Below are 23,518 nucleotides of genomic sequence, written 5' to 3'. Positions count from 1 at the left end.
TCCCTGATTACCTCTAGCCACTAAAGCTGGCTCAGCCCAGGTCGTGTCTCAGCACTTCCAGAAATTTCTGAAGAAAAAGGAAGGAAGGAAGGAAGGAAGGAAGGAAGGAAGGAATAAGACTCCCAGGCCCGCAAGAAAAAATATTTTCTTGAACCCAGTGTGTTTTGAACTGAGGTCTTCCTCAGGGGTGCTCAGTCCTCGTCTTTTCACACTGTTGCAAAATGCGAAGAGACCAGGACTGAAATTGGTTGTTTGAGAGTGACCCTGAGGAAGACCTCAGTTCGAAGCATGTTGGGCTCAGTAATATCTTCTCTTGTGGACATGGAGTCTCCTCCCTTCCTGTGGGAGGTCAGTGCCTTCCTGCCTTTCCTTTCCTGCGTTTCTCTGAGCTACACAGGAAGCCCCCAGCTCCTGACTGTATGGGGAGGAATCTGTAGCACAGGGGTGGATCACCTCCTTTGCATGCAGAAGGCTCCTGGTTCAGCCCCTGGCATCTCCAGTTAAATGGGTCTCCAGTAGCAAGGCTGGGGAAAGATGTTTGTCTGGGACTTTGCTGCTGATCAGAACGGGTCAGGCAGGGCTAGACAGTGCCAGTGGTCTGACTCGGTATCAGGTGGCTTCGTCAGGTCACGTTTGGCCTTTTCTAAAGAGCCTGGGACAATCGCTTGGAACGTGGCTGTGAGGGGAGGGCCGAGGGCCCATGCTGCAGCACACATAGCGTAACCCTTGACCTGGCCCCAGGTGGTCCTTTTTTGTTCAGGGGAGCTTTGGGCCGGCAGTGTTGAAGAAGCTCTGGCCAGCTTCGACTGAAGCTGATGGCATTGCGGTGGCCTGTTCTGCATTCTAGGTTCCCTAAGGATGTGGCCACCTACTCCATTGACAAGCAGCTCCTCTGGGGGCGGGGCCTCTTGGTGACGCCTGTGCTGGAGCCTGGTGTGGATTCGGTGATCGGCTACTTCCCCAGAGGCATGTGGTACGACTACTACACGGTAAGGGGGCAGCCTCTAGACTGGCCACAGTGGTTTCATTTCTCTGCCTGGATCATCTTGGCTTCCACGTGTGTTCACACTGAAGCCCCCCCAGATCTGTTACCCCTCCAGACCTAGACCAACGCTTTGTGCTGCCACACCAAGCATGAAAATGACATACCGGGGCGGAGGAGGGGGCTGGTGAGTGCCAAAAACCCACGTTGTCAACAGTGCGTCGCTCTGAGCAACAAGCGTTGGGTGGGGTGGATTACCTGATGCTCTCTAGCCTCTTGCTGTTAGGACGTTTTCTTGGGCTGGGATGGTTAGACTCCTTGCATTTCCCTCTATTGGTCCAAGCCAGAGAATGGCTCGCAGGCAGAATCCCCCACTTGAACTTCTGCGAGTTCAGGATGGCTCTCTGCTCCATGGGCCTCCTGCTCTGTGGAGAGATGCCAGGATCAACGGCAGCCTTTCCTGGGGGAGTGGTGGTGTGTACATATGTGTGTGCATGACCTCTGACCCACCGCTCAGCACTGCATTTTGGCCCTTGGGACCAAAAATGTTGCCCACCTCTGCTGCAGACAACAGCTGGGCTAGTCGTCTAACTCTGTACGAGGCAGCTTCTTACGTTGCTCCCTATCCCTCTGGGACACGCCTGCCTTCATGTGGATGGAGGAACCCTGACTCTCAGCTGGGGTGGGGAGAGCAGTGGGGGAGGGAACCGTGGCAGTGGCCCAGCTTTCTGAGGCTCAGAGGCAGCGGTCCAGTCTTCCCACCCCATCCTCTTTGCACCAGCCTGATTTCCCGGCCTCTCGCTGCCTCCTACAGGGCTCTTCCGTGAACAGCAGTGGGGAGAGCCTGAAAATGGCGGCACCTTTGGACCACATCAACGTGCATGTGCGTGAGGGCACCATCCTGCCAACCCAGGTGAGGCCTGCTAGTCTTCACTGCCAACATCTGGTTTGGTTTACCCCAACAGCCACAGATAGATGGGCCCTCCGCTGCCTTTCTAAGGGAAGGGCCAGGGGTTCACAGAGGAGCAAAGGATCTTGGGTTGTTGCTGAGTCATGCACTCCTCTGTGAGGGTCATCGGAGTCCCTGCAGCAGGCAACCTTGCATCCTACAGCTGTTTTGGACTACAACTCCCATGAGCGCTGGCCAGCATGGCTAGGGATTATGGGAATTGTAGTCCAAAACATCTGGAGCGCATCAGGTTGCCTACGAGGTCTCCTCCTTTGATGGATTCTTTAGGACAGCTTTCCCTCCCATCTCTTTCCAATTCCGTTGGTTAGGTTTTGTTAAAGTTTATTTTTAAGACGCTTTGCTGCCAAAGCCTCCCCTGAAGCATCTCCAGAGGTTAAAATCCAGAACTGCAAAATGAAACAGTAAGATACAATGAGAGGTGGGTGGGTCACCCCTTCGTGATTTTGCTCAAAGCAGCCCTGTGGCGTCAGTGAGTCTTTAGGCAAGTCCTTCTGAATAGTCATGCCACTTTCCCCGCTTGTAAAATGGGACTTGTAGCACTCACAGTGTCACTATGAGATCAAAAAGACAGAACGCTTCGCGCAGTGGAAAGTCCTATATAAATTACAGCTGTATAATTTGTCATTAATAAAACGTGAGGCTCACTGACAGGTGGTGCACTTAATTTATTGCAACCAAACTTCCATTTCTTAATTTGTCCGAGGAGCCGCTGTATGGGGCTCTCCCACCCTTTGTCCTTACAACAACCCTGTGAGGTTCATGGCTGAGTGAGGATTTAACCCAGCCCTGCTTGGCCCAAGTCTGCTACGTCACCCTGCTTTATTAATCCGGTGCAGGTTGCATTGAACGTCGGAGCCTGCACTGCTTCTCTTCCTCTCTCTGTGGGAAGGGGGCTATTCTCAGCGACCCCGGAGTTCACACGCTTCTCCCTTTGTCTCTCAGAAACCCGGAGGCAGCACTTCGGTGACCCGCAGGAACCCTCTGCGCCTGATTGCGGCCTTGTCTCAGAGCGCCAGTGCCTGGGGGGACCTTTACTGGGACGACGGTGAAAGCCTGGATACTTTTGCAAAGGGCGACTATTCTTACTTAGTGTTCAATGTCACGCAGGTACAAAGAGCCCCTTTACCTTCTGTGAACTGCCCAGAGAGCTTCATCTATTGGGCAGTATAGAAATGCAATAAATAATAGCAGCATTAAATCATAACAACACCCTGCTGTAGCATGGAGGATAAGGCTGTCAATGGCGACTAGTCATGATGGCTATAGATGACCTCCAAGATCAGAGGCAGCAGGCCTCTCAATACCAGTCACTGGGGAACATGTGTGGGAGGGCGCTGTTTGGTCCTCTTCCTTCGCAGTCAAGATGCTCCAGACTAACACTACTTTATTGGTTAAGGACTAGCTTCATTACAAATGCAAATTCTAGGAAACGCTCAGACTGCTATGAACCAGCTAATCCACACAGCTGTGAATATCAAGAGAGGAGACAAAGTGGAAGTTAGGAAAGTTGCCAGCAGTCTGGGCAAGAAACTTCACAGACTAGTTTCGCAGGGATGCCCCTCCCTTATGGTGGCTCCCTCCTACCTTGGCTTCCATGAACGGCCAACCTGGTGGAGCGTCTTAGCTCTGCCCCTAACTTTTCTTGCTTCGCTCTGTGACGGACTCTCGTGTCCCTCAAGACATGCCCTTGGACCCCTCCTCCTCCTCCTCCTCCTCCTCAACTTGCATTGTCAGGGTAGAGGAATGGGGGGAGCTGCTCAGCCTATGCCATTTGTGTGTCAAGGTCCTGGGAAGAAAGTCTCTCTGTATCTGGGCTCACTGGGGGAGGTCATCTGTTCTGTTCTGGCTGTTCTGTTCTGCTCTGTTCTGGCTGTTCCCATTCTGAATCTGAGCTATGAGACATCTCCACACGCTTAGGTTCATTCCTGACACTGTTGTTCTCATGTCCTGCCTGTGGGCTTCCCATTGGGGCATCTGCTTGGCCGCTGTGGGAACAGAATGCTGGACTAGACAGGCCTTTGATCTGATGCAGCATTATGTCCTAATGAGAGCTGGTTCTGTGCTCCACTTCCCTTGAGAGGTCATGGCGTATAATTACAGGAACGAATGACCAAGGTGTTGTCTCCTATACCTGATGTGGGGGGTTCATAGGTCCGACCCCACAAGATCTCCCAGCCTGCACTTCCAGACCTAAAGCTCCCAAGTCAGAGCATGTAGGTTTTTCCTGCCACTGCGTCATCTGATAGGAAGAACTTCCTTTGAACGACAGGGTGTGTAACCTGCTTTTAGTTTTGTTCATCTTCCTGCTTTTGTCTACAGGGTGACCAGATGAAAGGGAGGGAATGGAGGTAGATGCAGCTGGTCTTAGAGGGGCATGCTGAATTTCCTTTTTCTGTACAGCTATTCAAGGCGCACGAAGCTTACACTCCTTAGCATTTGCCCCTTTTTATTACTACCACCTCCACCACCACCATTATCAGGAAGAACAGGTCCCTCCCTAGAGGAGCTTATAATCTAAAATTCTCCACTGAGGAGATGAGAAAGAAGAAAGGGACTGGTAGGGGTTTTCAGAAGGAGGGCTCCGAGCAAACGCAACCAATCAGTGCAGGATTCCTGCATTGACCAGGGGGTTGGACTTGATGGTCTTATAGGCCCATTCCAACCCTCCTGTCAACCCTACTGTTCTATGATTCGATGAATCATAATGCAATGTGCAGCCATTCTGTCTTTTCATTCTTAATGGATTTTTTTTTCCAAAAAGAAAAAAAGTATGGGAGAAGCAGTGGGAAAAGATGGGTCTTCTATTGTCCTGAGAATTTCTTTTCAGTTTGCCAGGAGCAGCTGAGACCAAGATGATTCTTTGCTAAGCACCTTTTGCCTACCTGGATCCATGGTGTATGTGGGTGAGGACTGGGAAGATAGAGAGGAACTGCTGTCTTAGCTGTGTTGAGAGGCAGGGATGCGAAACACTAGAGAAGGAACGCCAGAGCAAAACAAAAGGAAACACCTTGCTGGGGGTGGAGGGAGAATGGATTAACTGATTCTGCAAGTGATTTTGATAAAAATTGACGTTTTCTAGGGGATAGGAATGGATAAATGAATCAATCGCATGTTGCTTGCAAGGGGGAGAAGGGATGAACTGTGATAGTGCCTCTGTGGCAACAAGGCAGCCTTAGGCACGTCTAACTGCCTCTGGCTGAACCAAGAATCATGAACTTTATCTCTGCCTCCCAGAACACCTTCATTTCCACTGTCCTGCATTCCAACATGGAAGCCACCTACATCACTGTCGATACGCTGACTGTTTACGGGGTCCGGGAAGAGCCAAAAACAGTCACTGTCAATGGCAAGGAGTGGCCATTCTCCTATTTGACAAACCAGGTAACCAATTGGCAAGTCAGATTGTACAGCAAGTGGGACCAAGAAGCAGGGCCTTTTCTGTGCAGACACCTAGAATTTGGAATACTCTGTCAAGAGAGGCCCATTTGGCCCCCGGCGCTGCTTGCTTGGTTGCTAGCAGGCAGCAAAGACTGTTCATTGCAGCCTTCCCCAACTTGGTGCCCTCCAGATGTGTTGGACCGCTGGCTGAGAATGATGGGAGTTGCAATCCAACACATCTGGAGGGCAGCAGGTTGGGGAAGGCTGGTCTGTTGATTTGATCTTTATTTTTTTTCCTTCCAAGAATACAGAAAAGTAAAGATTTTCAGTTGTTTGTAATTTCTGCCCTTGTTAAGGGTGCTCTATTGTCTTTTAAGGGGTGAGTTTGTTTTGAAAAATGTTGTTGCTTTTTATAGCACATGATAACTTCCAACAATTTTTGAATAATTTGCTTTTGGGGGGTTGTGCAGGTGACACCCGGGATATATTAGTGTTGTTCTACTACATTTAGCAAATATGGCTGAAAGGCAGGGTGTTTTTTTGCATGGGGTACACGTGAATTGAGATAATTAAGACTGCCCTGTGTAGCTCAGCTCAGGGTTCTCAGGGGTGTCGAATACAATGAAGCTGAGACACCTCCGATGAATCAAGGTCAAGTCAGGTCAGGTTTTGAAGAATAGGAAGGCAAGGTCAGACCAGGCAGGCAGGGTCTATCAGGACCCTAGACAGACTTAAGCAGCTGGAACTCAAGAAGAGTTGTTGTCTCAGCAATAGGCAGACAGTTTCTGAAGCCTTATGAAGGCAGGTAAGTAAGCCTAAGTAAGTGAGTAAGCCTTATGGAGGCAAGGTCAGACCAGGCAGGCAGGGTCTATCAGGACCATAGACAGACCTAAGCAGCTGGGACTCAAGAAGAGTTGTTGTCTCAGCAGCAGGCAGACAGTTTCTGAAGCCTTATAAAGGCTGGCAAGACCTGTTTCTTAAAGGGCCATTGCCTGATTCTGTAGCTACTGGCTCGTATGGCATGAGGGCTGTATTGGATGAGTGCTGTCTGAGTCTGAGGAGCCTGGTAAGGCCACATCTGGCCTGAAAGGCCCTGGAGTAACAAATAATGGGTTAATGGATGCACCCTCCTCTGCCTTTGAGTCCTCCGAGTCAGAGGGGGGATTCAAGCTGGAGAACATGATAAAGGCTTGATTATATGGCTGAGGAAGGACAGATAAGGTCAAAGTGTGTTTGGGGCTTATATAAGTGATCCACGTTTATTTACTTTTAGAGTGGCTATCAGTGGATGTTTATTCTGTACAAAATGATTTGTGCATAATTGCCTTAAAGTGGCCATTAGACTGTTTAGTTCATCATCATCATTATTTATTTATAAAAAAGTGTTAGTACAAATTCTCAGTGTGTTTGTGCTCTATGTAGTTGTTTACTCCTTGAATATCCCAACTCAGTTGTTTTTTGCTGTTTTTGTGTGTGTGTGTTTTAATTATTTGTAGATTTTGCTTACAAGTCACCGCTTTTGATTATCACAACATATAATTGGGTATAAATACTAGAAATATAAATAACTCCACCCTGTCCTTGACCTCTCTTTCCAATTCTCATAGGTTCTCACCCTGAGCGACCTCCAGCTCATCCTCAGCCAGGGATTCTCCATACGATGGATGTGAGATGGGCAAAACTTCCTCTGCCCCAACCGTATCTGAATGTACTGTAGCGAGCAGCCTGGGCCATTGCCTGTGCGGAACCTCCGGGCGGGGTTGCCGCACGCTTGAGGGTCCTTGCACCTGCCCCACCCAGAGGCGCCTTGTCACCTCCTCTTTGCACCTGCCCAGGAAAGGACTCATGATGTTCCCCCCTGCTGCTTCAGCTTTTAATGCATCTCTGCCAAGAATCTCCCATCTCCCCACTGCACCTGACTCGGTGAGAGTCCTTTGCACGCTGCTGTATGTCTCACGCTCCGTTCTGCACGTTGGACGGTGCTCCGTTGTTTTGTTGGAAAGGGAGAAGAATCAGCCGCATTCACTGGGTTGGAGTTCCTGAGAGTGTGAGATTATTATTATTTTTTACAGGATTGCAACATGCGGCTGCTTCCCATGAGGCTGTCTCCGCTGCTGCATGAGGAGTGGAGGACTATGCATGCGCAACATCCCAAGATCCGTTCCGGGCATTTACTTTTTAAAGGATCTTGGGGCTGGAAAAAGACCAAGCCCTAAGAGTGTATCTGTCAGACTGTACGGAGCGGGAAAGGATGTTGGTTTGACACAACCATACCTGGATCCTAATGTGGCATGGGAATTTATCTGACCCAGGGGCACTTCAGTCTTTTTGCTGGAACCGGGTCCCGAATGGGGGCAGGCAGAAAATGTAGCACCTCTGACATGGCCAATGCAGAAGGCCAGGCACCTGGTAATCAAGTGTGGCCCATCTGAAGGTGCCATGCTGCCTGCCAAAGTTGCTGCACACAGTCCAAGGTTGCTCACTAAAGACCCCGGCCTCAAAACCAGAAATTTCTTGGCTCAGACCCTGGAGTTCTGTCCGCTGCATAACACACAGCTCTTCATAAAATGTATACAACATCAAAATGTCTTGAACGTCAAAGGCAAATGCCACATTTTGCCAATATCCTTGATAAAACCCATAACGGGAATTGTGGGTTTTCACCTGGTAATAATGCCGCTTTGTTTGTGGCGTGAGGTTTAATGACGTACGGGGCTTGCTTGAGAGCACCTTCCAGCGATAACCAAACCTGACAGCTTGGCTCCCACTGCTTAGATGCCGTGATGTAGAGTGGTTCACGCCATTGGGCGGCCAAGTGATAGGTTCCATTGTTGCATATCCTCATGCACAAAGTCATCCAGGGCAGGTCTGTGCTGTTTTGCTGCCCAGATGGGCTGCGCTGCATGATCAGAGAGGTTTGCCTCAAGACCTCTTTCATTAATGCCTCAGCGGCCGGGGGGGCAGGGGGGGCAATTTTTGTATCACGCCAGCCAGTGTGGGATCTCGGAGTGGAGCTCTCAGCTCACCTGCTGCTTTATTGGCACTGCGCTTGGGTCGCCGAGGGCATTTGGGCCTGCCCTGCACTCACCCACAGTTTGAATGTGTGTAGTTTACTAAAATGCACAGAGGAATCCACCCCCAGTTGCACTGTTTTCTATACTGAGCCTGCCTGTCTGCCTCGTATCTGCAGTTTGGTGAGTAAAAATGCAACCACCTTATGTTCTCCCTCTCAGCCTTCTAGACGTTGTGTTGAGTTGGTTTGCTGTTTGGAGACTGTTTCATTAGGGCTAACAATGAGAGAGTTTTCAGTTGATTGCCTGCCTTTTAGCCAATTTAAATACATTTACCTTCGGTCATCTAAAGGGCTTTTTGAGCTCCTGGAAGAGGTGAATTCACCATTCAATAACAAAAATTACTACTCACTGGGTTAGATCCAGAGTTAGATCATACCTAGAGGAGTTCCACTGAAATCAATGGGAGATGAGTTAGGCATGACTAAATTAAGTGCTGTTGATTTTAGGTGGCCCACTCTGTGACTAAATCTGGATCCAACCTATTGTTAAAAGCAAAGGGCAATCTTTAATGTTTCTTTTCATTCACACCCTTTTGCAATAATATATATCTAAATCAAAAACAGACTTGAAACAAACAAGTCTGCCCTTACCTTTCAGCCCCGCCAATTAAAATTTGCATTCTTGAATTTAACACATGGGCAGAGCCATGAGCCTACAGTTCTGTTAGCACTGGTATAACTTCAGCATAGCGTAGTCAGGATACTAAGGCTTTCCAGCAGGTGTAACTGGAGTATAGGATTGCACTGTAAGGCTGTGTTCTGGCTACACTTAACTGGGAGCAAACCCCATGGAACTCGGGGGTACTTACTTCCAAGTAAACATGCAGAGGATTGTGCCGTAAAGCTTGATTTGGTTAAATCAGAGGATCTGTGGTATAATCCTGTGCATATTTATTCAGAAGTAAACTCTGCTATGTTCATTGGGTCTTATTTACAAGAAAGTGTGCATAGGACTGCAGATTAAAGCTTACAGCCCTTGGCATAGCAAGAACCTGTTGCCTCATACTTCCCCCCCCAGCAGGTACCAAGGCTAGGAAGGTGTCAGGTGGCCAGTGTATTTTCTCAGTTGCTACCAGGAGGCAAAGTGGTCACGAAACAGCAGCCAGAGCCCTCATGTGGACATGCAACTTGGAAGCTTTTCTTACCCATGTCTGTCTTGCTGCCTTGCTCCCGATGGCGAGGCATCTCGGACTAGCCTACCATTTTGCCGTCACTGGCTATCTCTTGTTGTCATTGGCCCATGCATTGCAGTAGATGGGGAAAACTATGCCTGTGGCCAAAATCTGCTGCCATACGTTTTTTGGATGTGTTTGTGCATTTGGAGATATTGGGCGGGAGAGTGGGGAGCTGGATTTGTGCCTCTTCAGTTTTTTAAAATAAATATATCTGCTTGAGTCTTTCCTCCAAATTTCTGTGTCAAAATGAAATAAAATACAAATGTTGAAGCTGACGTGGTGTGATTCTATGGAGAAAGCCATGTTCCCCAGCATTCATATCTTCTTAGTAATAAAGCGCCTAACATTACTACATGCTGTACAAAGAACAGGCCAGTAGAGTGACACAGGAGGCAATCTTTTGGTGAAAAAACTCTGCAGACTTTTTTCTCTACCCCCTGAAGAAGGCCTAAAAATAAGAAAAAGGCCAAAACACACATACAATAATTTTTTTTGATCCTGAGAACCTGTTTCTTTGTGATGTACAGAGAATAGAAAACAAGATGTCTAATAGTCAGAACACAAAAGGAAAAAATGGAGATGCAAGAGGAAAACTAAGAAATTCAGGCGCTGGTTTTTCTTACATTTTATGTAAAAATGTATTGACCAAGTAGAACGGCCAGATGGAGAGAGTTCTGGGCGAGGAGGAGCCAAAGGGCAAATAGCCCTATCGAGTGGGCTTGGCTATCTTGCCTCTTTCTCTGACGCTATCAGGTGTAGATATCTATATTTTAGATAATCTAATCCTTATGTATGTACCTACCTAATCTTATCACCATCAGGGATTATGATTATGGGACAGGCAACCTGGTGCCTTCTGGACGTTCTGGACATCAGCTCCCAGCATTCTTGACCATTGCCCATGTTGACTGGGGCTGATGGAGATGTATTGTAGCCCCTACCCCATAATCTATGTCAGCTTTCCTTGATGTGGAGCCCTCCAAATTTTTTGTAGTTCAAATCCCTTCTGCCCCAGCCAGTGTAGGCGATGGTCAGGAATTCTGGGAGTTGTAGTCCAACACATCTGAGGGGTACCAAGCTGGGGAAGGTTGACCTCATCTACCCACCTTGCAGGATTGTTGTAAAGATCACGAGAGTATGATGTATGTGAAGTGCTTTGAATATGTGAAAGCAGTAGATAAACGGGAAGTATTTTTGCTTGACTGTTGCAGGAAAACCGAATGAGTTAATTGGGGTTACTGGCGTTTTCCAAGTGAGGGTGCAATCCTATGCACGTTTAGAAAGAAAACTACAACTCCCATCATCCCTGCAGGCAGCCATGCTGGCTGAGGCATGCTGGGAATTGTAGGACTTCTGTCTTAAACATGCATAGGATTGCACCCTAAATTGCTAAAATAAGCGTTGATGGAATGTTCTTTCCTATCTGTTTAATTTTGCGCCTCTATTTTAAGCTCTGCTTAAAATAAAAAGAATGTAACCGAGATATTTAATGTCCCGGGAAAGAAAGTAAGAGTTCCCTGTTGGATTCAGAGGAGGGAACAGACTAGAGACTAAAGTCGTCGCACACCGACAGGTAGAACTTCCACAGGTGAAGCCACTCCTATCCCAATCTCTGCCTCTCCAACGCAGGGCAAAACTTTCTACGGGTGGTGTTCCCGTACCGCAGTTATGAAAGGCACACAGAGCCTCGCTCCCATTAAAAACGGCGCCGATCCCAAGTAATCTACGCAGCTCTGGACCAGAGAGACGCCTTCGCAGCGACCACCCCGCCGGCGGCCACGAGGTGGCGCTGCGGCGCGCCTTCCTTCAGCCTGCCACGGCCGCCGATTGGAGAGGCTGCAGCGCCTCTCCTGACCAAGAGGCGGCGCCGCCGCCGTACTCGGCTTAGCTTCCATCTCGGTGGAAAGGGAGGGGGAAGGAGGCTGCAGTTCTCCCGCCCAGCCGCGCGGTGGCGCCGACCACGCAGCGAGGAGCCGGGAAGCGCGAACGGGTTTGGTTCCGGTTTCAGAGGGCAGGCTCGATTTCCGGTTCCGGTTCACCCCAAAAGGAATTGTGCCGGTGGCTTAAGTCTGACGGCGGATTGACGGGGGGGGGGCACCTCCACCCCCTCGCGTTATACCGGAGCCCCGCCCACCAAGGACCGCCCCCGCCCCTCCAGAGCCCCCCGCGGGATGAACCGGCCGAAGCCCGCGGCCGCGCGCCGCCCTAGCGCCGTCGCCAAACCCTCCGGTGAGTGAGGGGCGCGGGCCTGGCCCCCTCTCGGCCCCCTTCTGGCCCCCCAGACCTCGCCCCCCCGCACAAGCGCTGCCGGGCTTGCTCTGAGCTGGGCCAGCGGCGCCTGGTGGGTTGGGAAGCCCCTCGGGGCAGAGAGCGGGCTGAGTTTCCGCCGGCTGGGCGGCCCCTGGCGCCGCGGATCCGAACCGCGCCTGCCGGGGAGAAGGGCTGGTGAAGGGTCGTGCCGCGCAGGCTGCCCCAGGGCGCGATCCTGGGCACGCCTCCCGGGAGTAAATCCCCCCCCCCCCCCGGAATGAATGGGGATTTTTTTCTGCGTCAGCCTGCGCTGCTCTCGCTCAGGCTGTCTGTGGCCGCGATCCTCAGTAGGTTTCCTCGGGAGCAAATCCCACCGTAGGCTTCCTCCGGAGGCTTCCTCGCGAGCAAATCCCACCGTAGGCTTCCTCCGGAGGCTTCCTCGCGAGCAAATCCCACCATAGGCTTCCTCGGAGCAAATCCCACCAACAAATCCATGGGGATTTTTCAGATTTATGCCCGAGTGAACATGCACGGGCTGCACCCTTGCGATCCTAGACACACTTCCTCTGGAGTAAATCCAACCAGAATGAATGGGGATTTGCTCTGAAGCCAATATGTGTTGCTCTCGCTCAGGCTCTTCATTGGCTGTAATCCTAAATATGCTTCCTCGGGAGCAAATCCCACTGGAATGAATGGGGATTTACTTCTGAGTAAGCATAGGATTGTGCTGGCATATTTAGGTATGTGTTAATCATATCATTCCATCACTGTGCAAGGCACTTCAGAAAGTGGAAGGGGACAGGTCCCTGCCCCAAGGAACTTACAATCTTTAGTGCCTGTAGGTCCTTTGGACAGAGCTTCAGAACTAATACTAGGCTAGATGAAGTACTGGTCTGACTCTGTATAAGACAGTTTCATATAAGTGATAGATCATTGACTTTTTATAATAAAATCATAAACAGAATTTTGCTGTTCTTGGGGGATTCTTAAATAGAACCCATATTGTCTGGTCTATGGGCTGATTAAACCTTTTGGATTTCCAGATCTCCTGATTATATCATAGCAGAGTACCTGATACCTGAGGACCTCAGAGCACTCAGAGTACCTGTTACACCACAGCAGATTACCTGTTCACCTAGGGCTCGCTGCACTATAGCTTACTTAGCACCATGATCAATCTAGCCCTCCTCCTTGCTGCAAGGAATTGAGATTTGTGTGGCCCTTCCTCAAAGAATTTTCTCAAAGTACTGCATATGTACGTCTGTTTTTACATTTCTGCTCATGGATCTCTGCTTTTCCTCCTAGGCCACCCCCCTCCGGGTGATTTCATCGCCTTGGGTTCGAAAGGCCAGGCCAATGAATCGAAAGCGGCTGCCGCACTGCTCAAGCCAGCTTCAGCCGGGTTGCCCTCTGAGCGGAAACGGGAGGCCGCCGCCGCCTTGTCCAGTGCTTCAGGACTGACTGGGCTGGCCAAGCGCCCCAAGCTGTCCTCGACACCTCCCCTCAGTGCCTTGGGACGCTTGGCAGAGGCTGCCGTGGCTGAAAAACGAGCCATTTCACCTTCCATCAAGGAGCCATCGGTGATCCCCATTGAAGGTAAAGCAACGGGGATGCTTCTCCTTCATTTCAGCAGCCTATTTTTGGGAGCAGGAAGTTGTTGCTATTGTTAAAGAAATGGGAGTTGGGAATCCTTGGTGATCAACTGCAAATCACCCAGAGATCTCCCAGTAGATCCCAATCAACTGTTTGTCCACCCCGCTCTGTCATGCGCTGGACATGGCTTGTACTTGCCAAAAGGTTGGCTCACCTCTGGTATCATCCAGTGAGATGGTCCCCGTCTTTGTGATTTCCTCTGATGTCATTGGCATTGAACAGTCATTGTAATTGGGTAAAAGTACAGCCGTTAATTGGTTGGGACTTCTGAGCCCAGAGCAGGAGTGTAGAACCTCAGGCCCAGGGGCCAGATCCAGCTCTTTGGGCTTCCTCAGAAGCCCTCCCCCCCTTTTCCTCTAACCAGCGATCATTTGGTAGTTTCCCAGCCTAGTTAATGGCAGTAAGAGCTTTAAGCTAAGATAGGCTGGTATTTTTCACCCTGCCCACTTTGCATTTGGCCACACTCTGTTTTTCCTTTGGCCCTGGTCACCATGGGAATGCAGCCCCCAAGAGCGTCTCCAACATGCAACCCGGCCTGAGAGAGGTTCTGTACCTAGTGCTGTGTCGAAAACGTCTCCCACTTTTTTTCAACCATTCTCATTCAATTTGATAGAAGAGAAATTGCTTCCGAAAAGAAATTCAGCGGTAAAGAAATTTTGGAGAAATTCTCATGGGTTAGGTTTCAGTTTCTCAGGCCTACCTTACTTAGGAGCAAGCGGAAGTGTCCTGTTTTTCATTGTACAATCATCTCTCTGGCCGCCTATAGCCTCCTCAGCTTCCTACACTTCAATTAAAGCCCAGTTTAAGGCACCATTAGGTAATTCCTCCCACGGGGCTTTTTCAGATCGGGATATGCAGGCAGCCTGGGATGTTAACTGTGATTAGGTAAGCTCAAAAACAGCACAAAAATAAATTAGAAAAGATCCTGAATGAGGCAGGGAAGCCCCTTTCATGGGGGAAGAAAATTTTCAGGAAGTTGGAGGACAGATTTTGGCAGAGCACAAACACCACCTCATCCCTGGAGCTGGACACAATACTGCCCCCGCCTGCATTGTGGTAGATGCAAACTGGGGACCAGCCTACCAAGACAGCTGAAGCTGTTGCAGCATGAAAACCCCCAAAAGCCTTACCAAAAAAGAAAGCAGCTGTTCTATAAGCCCTGCCAATGGGGAGCCCTGCCTGGGAGAAACTGTGGAGAATTTCTCCTCCCCCTAGAAAAATTTGGTGAAATTGCCCCCTAAATTTCTCTGCCCACAAATTAGCTGGAGAATTTTGAGAGGCCATTTGCACACAGCTCTATGTGCACCTTGGCCTTGGTGGGGACCCATCCTGGTTTGCTTCCGTTCACAGTGGCCCCGACTGTTCTGCTGGACGAGATCGAGGCCGCAGAAGCCGAAGGCAACGACGAGCGCATCGAAGGGGTGCTGTGCGGGGCCGTGAAGCAGCTGAAGATGAACCGGGCCAAGCCCGACACCACCCTGTACTTGAGCCTGATGTATGTGGCAAAAATCAAGCCCAACATCTTTGCCACGGAAGGAGTGATTGAGGTGAGAGCCGGATTTGACCTTCCATGGCAAGGTTAGAAATAGGGTGGCTCCAGGGGGGCGGGGGGAGGGATGATGTGTGTTTTTTATTCATATATATAGTCCTGAGCCCATTATGAAAAAATGTTTTTTTTAAAAAAATGGAAATTCAATGTTTTGTCTTTCAGAATGATCAGTGGGAGGATGCAAATTGCATTAAAGGGTTTTTCATTTCTAAGTTTTGTTGTTGAAAAATGTGAGTTTCTTTGCTTCTGTGTTATGATGCCATCAGGGGCCAGCTTCAGCACTGCCCTGGGCCTTGTCCTTTATAGCTAGAATTTGATCAGAAGTAGTCTGAAAGGGTCTGGGCCTATTCAGCCTGTGGAATGTCAGAATATGGGTGAGTTTATCTCCATCAGCATTCTCAGAGCAGAGCTGGGGGGAGTCCCCGTCCACCTGCTGGTTTGGCCTTGGCAAGGAGGGAGGCTGGAAGCTCTCTGTGAGAATCTGACAGAAGTGGGGTGGGTTTTGCGGAAGAGTCACCCAGGTTGAAGCCTGACAGATGCTGAGTCATCTAGTAGATGCTAAGGTTGACCTACTGTTTTGAAGCCTGTCTTTTGGTTTTTCCTAATATTCCCATTCCTCCCCCACTCAAAACACACACACACAACACATACATTGCCTTCACAGTTTCTGGACAGTTTCCTGTACATTGGGCAGTACGGTGTTTCCTGGAATTAAGATTCACTGGGTTCAGTGAGACTTGCTTCCTGTTAAGTAAGTGGAGTGAGATCGTAGCTCTGTGGTAGATCCCAGGTTTTGTATGCAGAAAGTCCCAGGCTCCATTCCTGGCATTAAAAAGATCAGGAAGCAGGGAAATGGAAAGTTCCTTCTTCACGTTGTCAGTCGGTGGAGATGATCCTGAGCTTGATGAACAAATAGTCTGACCTAGTACAAGGCAGCTTCCTATGTTCCTGTTACGATAAATCCTATGATTGGGATTGTATCTGAAGTGTCTTTGTTTGGGGCTGCCAACCTCCAGAGGTTCCAGATTGTTTCGTGGGTTGCTGATTAAGATCTGATGGTGGTTACAGGACTTGGCTTCTGCAAGTCCCGGCGGTCAGGACTCTCTGCTTGTTCTCACGGTGCTTTGGTCTTGCAGGCGCTGTGCAGTCTCCTCCGCCGAGATGCTTCCATCAACTTCAAAGCCAAAGGGAACAGCCTGGTGTCTGTCTTGGCTTGCAACCTTCTCATGGCAGCATACGAGGAGGATGAGAACTGGCCTGAGATCTTTGTCAAGGTGCGCCAAGTTGAGGGCAATGTTCCCATGGGATACCACGGAGGTTGGGTGCAGGCTGAAGCTTCCTCAACCCCTGGTGCTGTAAAATATTATTTATGTAGTTATTTAAAGCCTTTTTGCCCTGCTCTCTAGCATCAAACCCATCCAGAATGGCTTATTCAAGATCAGTAGCAAACAAGATAGACCTACAATCTAAGGAACACAACACAAAAGGAAAAAGGGATGGGGAGGGAGGAGGAAAACAAGCAAACATGGACACCAGTTCTCAAAGTTACAAAGTACTTCTAAGGACTAGGTTGAATGGAAACAGTTCAGGGAGTGGGAGGAGCCAAAGGGAGCTGGTGTCTCAGCACAGCTGATGGAGTGTGCCCTGCAGTTCAGCGCTCCCTCTCCTGCAGCCCAGTGGAATGGCTGCTGCTAGATGACAGTTGAGGGAGGAGCCCAATGGAGCTGGTTTCTCAGCCGACCTATGGAGCAGGCCCTTCTTCTCATCTCTCCCTCTTCTAAGACCAGGTGTAATGGCTGTTCCGAAATGAATATGGAAAGTGGGGCGGGGATGGAGCTCTACTAAATTCAGTATTTAGTACTTGAATTACCTGTCCCCCCCCCCCCCCAGCTTCATAGGGGAGGGGTATGGTTTTGACTAAAATTGGAGGGAGTCTCGTGGTGCTAGACCTGTTGATCTGGTTCCCTGCAGCCCTTTGGTTATGAACGTCCATCCATTTCCGAATACTCTTCACCCGCTGATATTAGTCCAGATGGTAGAGATCCATCTTGTTCAATTGGGGTCCCCACTCCCACACATGCTTTTTTTGATAGCTACATCTTGGTTCTCTTGATAGTGGAGCTTCTGGCTTTAGAACAGCGACCTACTCTTTTGGAGATACACAGGGGGAGGCACGTTGGACAGTGTGATGTAGAGGTGTTTGCGTTTCCCTTTGCTGCAGGTGTATATTGAGGACTCTCTGGGGGAACGTATCTGGGTGGACAGCCCCCATTGCAAGACCTTTGTGGAGAACATCCAGACGGCATTCAGCACCAAGATGCCCCCAAAAAGCATTTTGTTACATGGGGAGGTTGGCCGCAGTGGAGGGGATCTCAGTGCCGGTAAAGTAGTTCATTGAAGGGGTAGATGAGGCTGGAGTGGGATTTGACAAGGGAGGAAAGGATGAAGAACTGGTCACCAGAATTGGCTCATTTTTAACTTTGGACGAAAGTGGCTAGCAAATCCTGGGACCTGGCTACTCTTAGCAGTCCAAGAGCTGGGAACAGCATTAAATGGAGCCATTTCATCGAGCTGTCTGCCGATTTAAATAATGAATTACAATTATTATTATTAGCGGGCTGCCTTGCAACTGACAAATGGATTACGTTTAAATAATTAGAACTGACCACTGATTTCATTCTCTACTAGAACAACACACCAGAACCAGAACAGCCTCAAAAATAAACGGGCGTTTCCTTTATTTTCAGATCCAAGGCTTAAAATTGGCCTGTGGCATGGAATTGACTCGAGCTTGACTCAATTAACATACCTATCAAATTCCAGTGGAATAGTTGTGTTAGGCTTCAATCCTGTGCTCACTTATCTAGGAGTAAGCCCCATTGAACTCAGGGGGACTTACTTCTGAGGAGACTTGTATAGGATTGTGCTGTTGGTATGTTGCATTATCATCAGCATAGCTTTGTTGGACATATTTAACTTTATTTTACATTACATTACTTTATGGGACTTATGTACCTTTAAGCTTTAAGGTCCCTGTGGCTGCCTTCGAACAATATGATCAGCCATGGCGTAGCATGATGAGAATGGTCCTAGCTTCCCACTGGGCTTGGTCTCTCTCCCTTTCCTCCTGCGGTGTGGCCTCCACGAGGAGTTTGAAAGCTTCTGCTTCCATTTTTGATTAAGCGTTGTGCCCAAACCTGACAAACCATAATGAAACTTAACTGTGGTTTGTTTGAGGCAAACTAATTTCAAACCACGGCATATGAAGCTGTTTCAACAGACAGACCCTTGTTAAGGTTAACCACAGTTTAGCATTATGCCCATACCCTAAACTGCGATTAAAGAAAAGTGATGGGAAAAGTGTCTGGATGCTTGCTCATGGCCCTGCAGGAGGAGGGTGTGTGTGCACGAGTCAAGGTTTATTGTGGTGTCCAACTGCATCCACATGGCTCTGTGAGTTTTAATCTGTGTTCTTGTTCTTCCTTCAGGGAACAGCCCTCATCCCTCTGTGCCAGAGGAGGAGGACAGCCAGAGCGAGTTGTTGATTGCTGAGGACAAGATGAGCCCAGAGCAGGAGGGACAACTGATGCCCAGGTACAAAGGCCCTTTCTGTCCTTATTGGACTGGTGTGCACACGCTGATGGTGTTGTGCCTCAGTTTGGGATGGAGGGGAACACAACGCCTCAGCCTGAGAGTGTTTGGGGAGGGGGCCCAGCACATGGGCAGGCGGAAGACGTCTGCAGCTTGACTCAGATGGCCTCACTCATCAATCAGCCTCTGCATAAAAGACAAGCCTCAATCCCAGTTCAGGTGCTGGAAACAATAGTTAATGCTCATCCATAGCAGAAAATATTCCTGCCAGCTCCTGGACCAGCTCTGATTATTCTCAAACCCAGAACGACTGTGACTATTCTTCAGCATGTTCCTATATCTGGTTTTGTTTTCCTTGGCTTCAGACTGATACCCTTGGCTTCTTGACCTTGGACTATTTATTTATTTATTTTATTGCATTTATATCCCGCCTTTTTTCCTCTTGCAAGGAACCCAAGGCGGCTTACATTATCCTCCTCCTCTGCATTTTATCCTCACAACAACAACAACCCAGTGAGGTAGGTTGGGCTGAGAGTCTGAGACTAGCCCAAAGTCACCCTGTGAGCTTCCATGGCCAAGTGGGGTCTAGAATCCGGATCTCCCGACTCCCAGTCCAACACTCTCACCACTACACCTCGCTGGCTCTATTTAATGACTACTGTTAGCTGCTGCTTATCGCTCAACCGAGTAATTTACGAAAGATGGTCAGTGTGCCCTTCAGTACATCAGTACTGGAGATCTGTTTCAAAATCAGTGAAGGAAATAATGGATGATGCGATTCTACATATGTAGGTAACCCTCCTGGCTGAGTATACTGGCTAGGGATGATGTTTTGCAGGCCAAAACATCTAGAGTGCCCCAAGTTGCCCATTCCTGGCATATGGGATAGAGGCCCCAGGGTTTCCAGGTCTGGGAAAATGCCTAACCAATTGGTTAGCTGGGAATTGGTAGGCTGGCCTCCATTCCATGCTATATATTTTGAAAATTTTTACTCCTTACGATTTGTTTTGCGCCTTTCAGAATGTGCTGCTTACAGGCACAGAAATCACAAAACCTACCAAGAAATCAGTAAAATACCGCTCAAACAGCAAAATCTGTAATTCACTCACCATTTCCCAAAAATAATTCTGGGAACAATCTCATTGTGAGAATTGCTTGCTAGAGACCTGTAGCCCCTTCACTGGATTCCGTCCCCAGGGGTCCTTGATTTGGAGCCATGGCAGCGAAACAAGATTTAACAATGGTTGACATTTCTAGCATAGATTGCAGTTTGTAGGGATAGGAAGGAGCTGAACTTTTCTTTCTCCACCCCAGCCCCCATGCCTCAGCATCCTTATCAGTTGCCTTTCAAGGTTTATTTCCTCCTTTTCCATTTTAATGTATTGACATACCCATCCTGAGCCTTTATTGCAAGGTGGGACAGCGTCCTACTAAAAGCAGAGGGGACTTTGTGAAAGTGGCCCCATTTGTGGCCCAGGTACGATGACCTCGCTGAGAGCGTGGAGGAATACGTCCTGGACATGCTACGGGACCAGCTCAACCGGCGCCAGCCGATGGACAACGTCTCCCGGAATCTCCTGCGCCTGCTGACTGCCACCTGTGGCTACAAAGAGATCCGGCAAATGGCCGTGCAGCGGCTGGAGATGTGGCTTCAAAACCCCAAGGTGAAGTTTTCTCCTGTGAAACCCCACCTCTGATCATTTGAACTTGGGGAGGGGTGACTTCTCTCCCCTCCAGAATCCAGGACATAAAAGGGGCAGACTGGATCCTGGAAGAGACCGAGGACTGGTTGGATTCTGGAAGGCTCCAGGCCATGCCAGAAACAGCACATGGGCCATGTGGCCTGGGGGTATCTCCTGGCCATGCCTAGGCCACTCTGCTCATCCCTAGAGTGATGTCAGGATTGAGTCTGAGCATATGGAGATAGCAGTTCAGATTCAGAAGGGGAACATCAAGAACCAGGGGAGGCATCCTCCCCAGCCAGTTCGGATATGGCTAGGCGTGCTTCTCAGATGCTAGCACCCAGATGGCTGGGCCTGGAGCCCCCCTACTTCCTGCATGAGAGGAGGAGGAGAGCGCAGGGCATGACCTGAGGGATCCTAGACTGCGCGCAGAGCAAAGCGGGAAAAGTTAGAGGCGGAGCTCAGACGGTCAACCCAGTTGGTGATGCATGAGGGTCGACGTGGGGGAGCATCACTGGATGGGAGGGGTTTCCCTCCCTCAGTTGTTCTAGCCTGCAAGTCCCTGTTCAAACTGCTAGCAACTTAGTAGCTCCCATTTGGATTCCCTGCTGTTATTCCTTTGTAGCCTGAGAGTCTTCGGGGATTTGCATCTGTAATGAACCTGTTGATAGTGAATTAAAGACTTGAGACTGAAGCCTCTCTTCTTGTGTGTGCGCGCATGAGGAAGGTGGAGGCCAAGGGAACATGACAAGTAGACTGCAGAATGTATTCCAGATTCTAAACTCCACTCTGGATTTTTTGGGGAGCTGAATGAAACCACTTCTGACTCTGGGAAAACTTTCTGGCTCGTTTACAAAGCTCTGGTTTATCGCCATGAACAACCCACAGTTCACAACCCAGCAACAAACCATGGGTTCTCTTCATGGGTTGTTTGTGGTTAACAAACCATGGTTTGTTAGCACAGCTGGCTTCGGACAACACAGCAACCCACGGTTCAATGACAATCCACACTCAACCCATCCTAGACCTTGAGCGTGGGTTGTCATGTTGTGTGAACCCAGCCATTGTCTGTCTGTGTTCATTTTATTAGTGTGGCATTTGCAATAGTAGCTCATTTCCCCCGCACCCTAAAATGCCTCCTGTCTTCAGCTCACTAGACCGGCCCAGGACCTGCTCATGTCGGTCTGTATGAACTGCAACACCCATAGTTCTGAGGACTTGGAAGTGGTCTCCAACCTGATCAAAATCCGTTTGAAACCCAAAGTCCTTCTCAACCACTACATGCTCTGTGTCAGGTAAGCAGGCAGGAACTGGACCAACGGGGCCTTTTCACTTAACCGTCAGAATGTGGACAAAGGCAAACGGATTCCTGCTTGTGGGAGAAAGGGTATGGGGAGAGGGAATGACCTTTTATATGGCAGCGGTTGGGAAAGTGACTGGGGGCCCTTAACGGTAGCTAATTGGGAGGGGTTTCTCCCCCATATCATTGGGAGGTGTGTGGGACAGGTAGAACAACCTTCAAGTCAAGCAGTAGTTGCACCTAGGTTGCTTATTCTGAACTTGGCCTCTTGCAGGGAGCTGCTGAATGCCCACCGGGACAACTTGGGCACTGTGGTCAAATCAGTGATTTTCAATGAACTCTCCAATGCCAGAAACCCCAACAACATGCAAATCCTCTACACAGTCCTACAGCACAGCCCGGAACTGGCACCAAAGGTAGGCAGCTGGCCAGACTGGCTTTGGGAAATGCCTGTAGGCCAACGAGGAATGGCAGGGAGGACAAGATGCTGCCCGTTAATTGTACTTTACCCTCGATGCGTCTTCTTGCGACCCTTATTTGATAATCCCCTAATCATGTTTTATTGGACAGTTCTGCTCTGTAGCTGCAGTCCTGTTGTAGGCTTTTGGTAATGTTTTCTTGCTGGTGTTTTATGAATGTTTGCTGCCTTACTACTGTATCTGTTTTTTATTATGTGAATTTTAGGGCCCAATCCTTTGCATGTTTAGGGCACAGTCCTATGCATGTTTAGACAGAGAAAAGTCCTTGTAGGACTTTTTTCTGTCTAAACATGCATAGAATTGAGCCTCTAATGTTGTAAGCTGCCTTGGGGGGGCTTCTGCCCTGAAATGCAGCCTAGAAATAAATAAATTTGCTTGAAGAAAAGCAACAGCTCTTTTCCCAGATTTCTTGCCCCTTGAATCTTCATCAGCAACTATTTTGTCCCGAGGGCTGCTTTGAGGAGGGGCTGGAGAGTGGCAGGCAGCTTCCCACCTTCACCCACCTAAGCGGGTTGTTGCAAATCCCGTGGTTGCTGCGTTTTCCATCTACATGTCTGGGATACTAACAAGGGAACACATAGTTCCCTTGCAAGGAGGGGGCAGATTTGGCCCATGGGGTTTCAGTGGTTGGTCCCTGTGCAACAGCTGTGGGGCTTTGGCATCAGCAGAGCAGTTAACTTCCCTAAGAAGCGTCTCCAAGAGCATTTCTCCTAGAGCTGCTAGATTTATTTATTTGTTTTCATTTATATCCCACCCCTTCCTACATGGAGCCCAAGGTGTGTACATGAGCCTCCTCCTGACAACAGCCCTGTAATGTAGGTGAGGCTGAGAGTGAGCGACCATCCCAAAGTCACCCAGTGAACTTCATGGCCAAGCAGGGATTCAAACCTGGGTCTCCCTGGTCTTAACCACTAGACCACACCGGCTCTCAAATACGGCCAGTGTCAGTTTGGTTTAATGAATGTCATCTGTAACTGGGTTACTTTGTTGGTCTGTCCGGTTGCTGAAGTAGAGCATCTCCCTTGGTCTGTTTTGTCCTCCAGTTCCTAGCGATGGTGTTCCAGGACCTGCTGACAAACAAAGACGATTACTTGCGGGCTTCGCGAGCCTTGCTGCGGGAGATCATCAAGCAGACGAAACATGAGATCAACTTCCAGGCTTTCTGTCTGGGTCTCATGCAGGAACGGAAGGAGTCTCAGTACGTTGAGATGGAGTTCAAGGTGAGCGGCGGGGGTGGGGGGGGATATCTTGGTTTCCACCCCTAGCTTCTGTGGCTGGGAGGGGCACCCAGACAAAACGTCTTGGCATTTTCCTTCTGCGCTGCGGTTGACGACCCTGCGGAGCCCACTCACAACTTTGGGGTTCCTTGGTCTCTCCTTTTCTCCTCACTCTTTACCGGGCAAGCTGCCATTTCAGCTCAATACCGGACACTCCTC

At 49.3% G+C, this 23,518-nt stretch overlaps 2 protein-coding genes across 5 annotated transcripts in view; both read left to right on the top strand.

Annotated features, from left to right (window-relative positions):
* The window catches only part of LOC146336484 (lysosomal alpha-glucosidase-like), a 46,094-nt gene extending 36,242 nt beyond the window's left edge, over positions 1-9,852 (top strand). For 3 of the 4 annotated variants that reach the window (XM_084818206.1, XM_084818208.1, XM_084818207.1), the window contains exons 17-21: positions 848-989; positions 1,797-1,895; positions 2,895-3,059; positions 5,187-5,333; positions 6,938-9,852. In XM_084818206.1, the coding sequence (XP_084674332.1) occupies positions 848-989; positions 1,797-1,895; positions 2,895-3,059; positions 5,187-5,333; positions 6,938-7,000 (616 nt within the window). In that variant the 3' untranslated portion in view covers positions 7,001-9,852. The remainder of the gene's footprint in view (positions 1-847; positions 990-1,796; positions 1,896-2,894; positions 3,060-5,186; positions 5,334-6,937) is intronic. The other variant, XR_014785503.1, reaches the window with a different exon arrangement.
* A 1,809-nt stretch (positions 9,853-11,661) lies between these two features.
* The window catches only part of INTS1 (integrator complex subunit 1), a 66,160-nt gene continuing 54,303 nt past the window's right edge, over positions 11,662-23,518 (top strand). Inside the window, exons 1-10 of the mRNA XM_084818205.1 lie at positions 11,662-11,807; positions 13,134-13,424; positions 14,832-15,028; positions 16,167-16,304; positions 17,252-17,411; positions 18,519-18,624; positions 20,099-20,285; positions 21,453-21,598; positions 21,878-22,019; positions 23,126-23,302. Coding sequence (XP_084674331.1) covers positions 11,750-11,807; positions 13,134-13,424; positions 14,832-15,028; positions 16,167-16,304; positions 17,252-17,411; positions 18,519-18,624; positions 20,099-20,285; positions 21,453-21,598; positions 21,878-22,019; positions 23,126-23,302 — 1,602 coding nt within the window. The 5' untranslated portion in view covers positions 11,662-11,749. The remainder of the gene's footprint in view (positions 11,808-13,133; positions 13,425-14,831; positions 15,029-16,166; positions 16,305-17,251; positions 17,412-18,518; positions 18,625-20,098; positions 20,286-21,452; positions 21,599-21,877; positions 22,020-23,125; positions 23,303-23,518) is intronic.

Source organism: Heloderma suspectum, chromosome 12 (genome assembly GCF_057233095.1).
Source record: "Heloderma suspectum isolate Gila_16-S chromosome 12, 16-S_ref, whole genome shotgun sequence".
NCBI classification, from domain to species: Eukaryota; Metazoa; Chordata; class Lepidosauria; order Squamata; family Helodermatidae; genus Heloderma; species Heloderma suspectum.
Note: the sequence above shows the minus strand (reverse complement) of the source record. Positions and strands in the feature narration are given on the sequence as shown.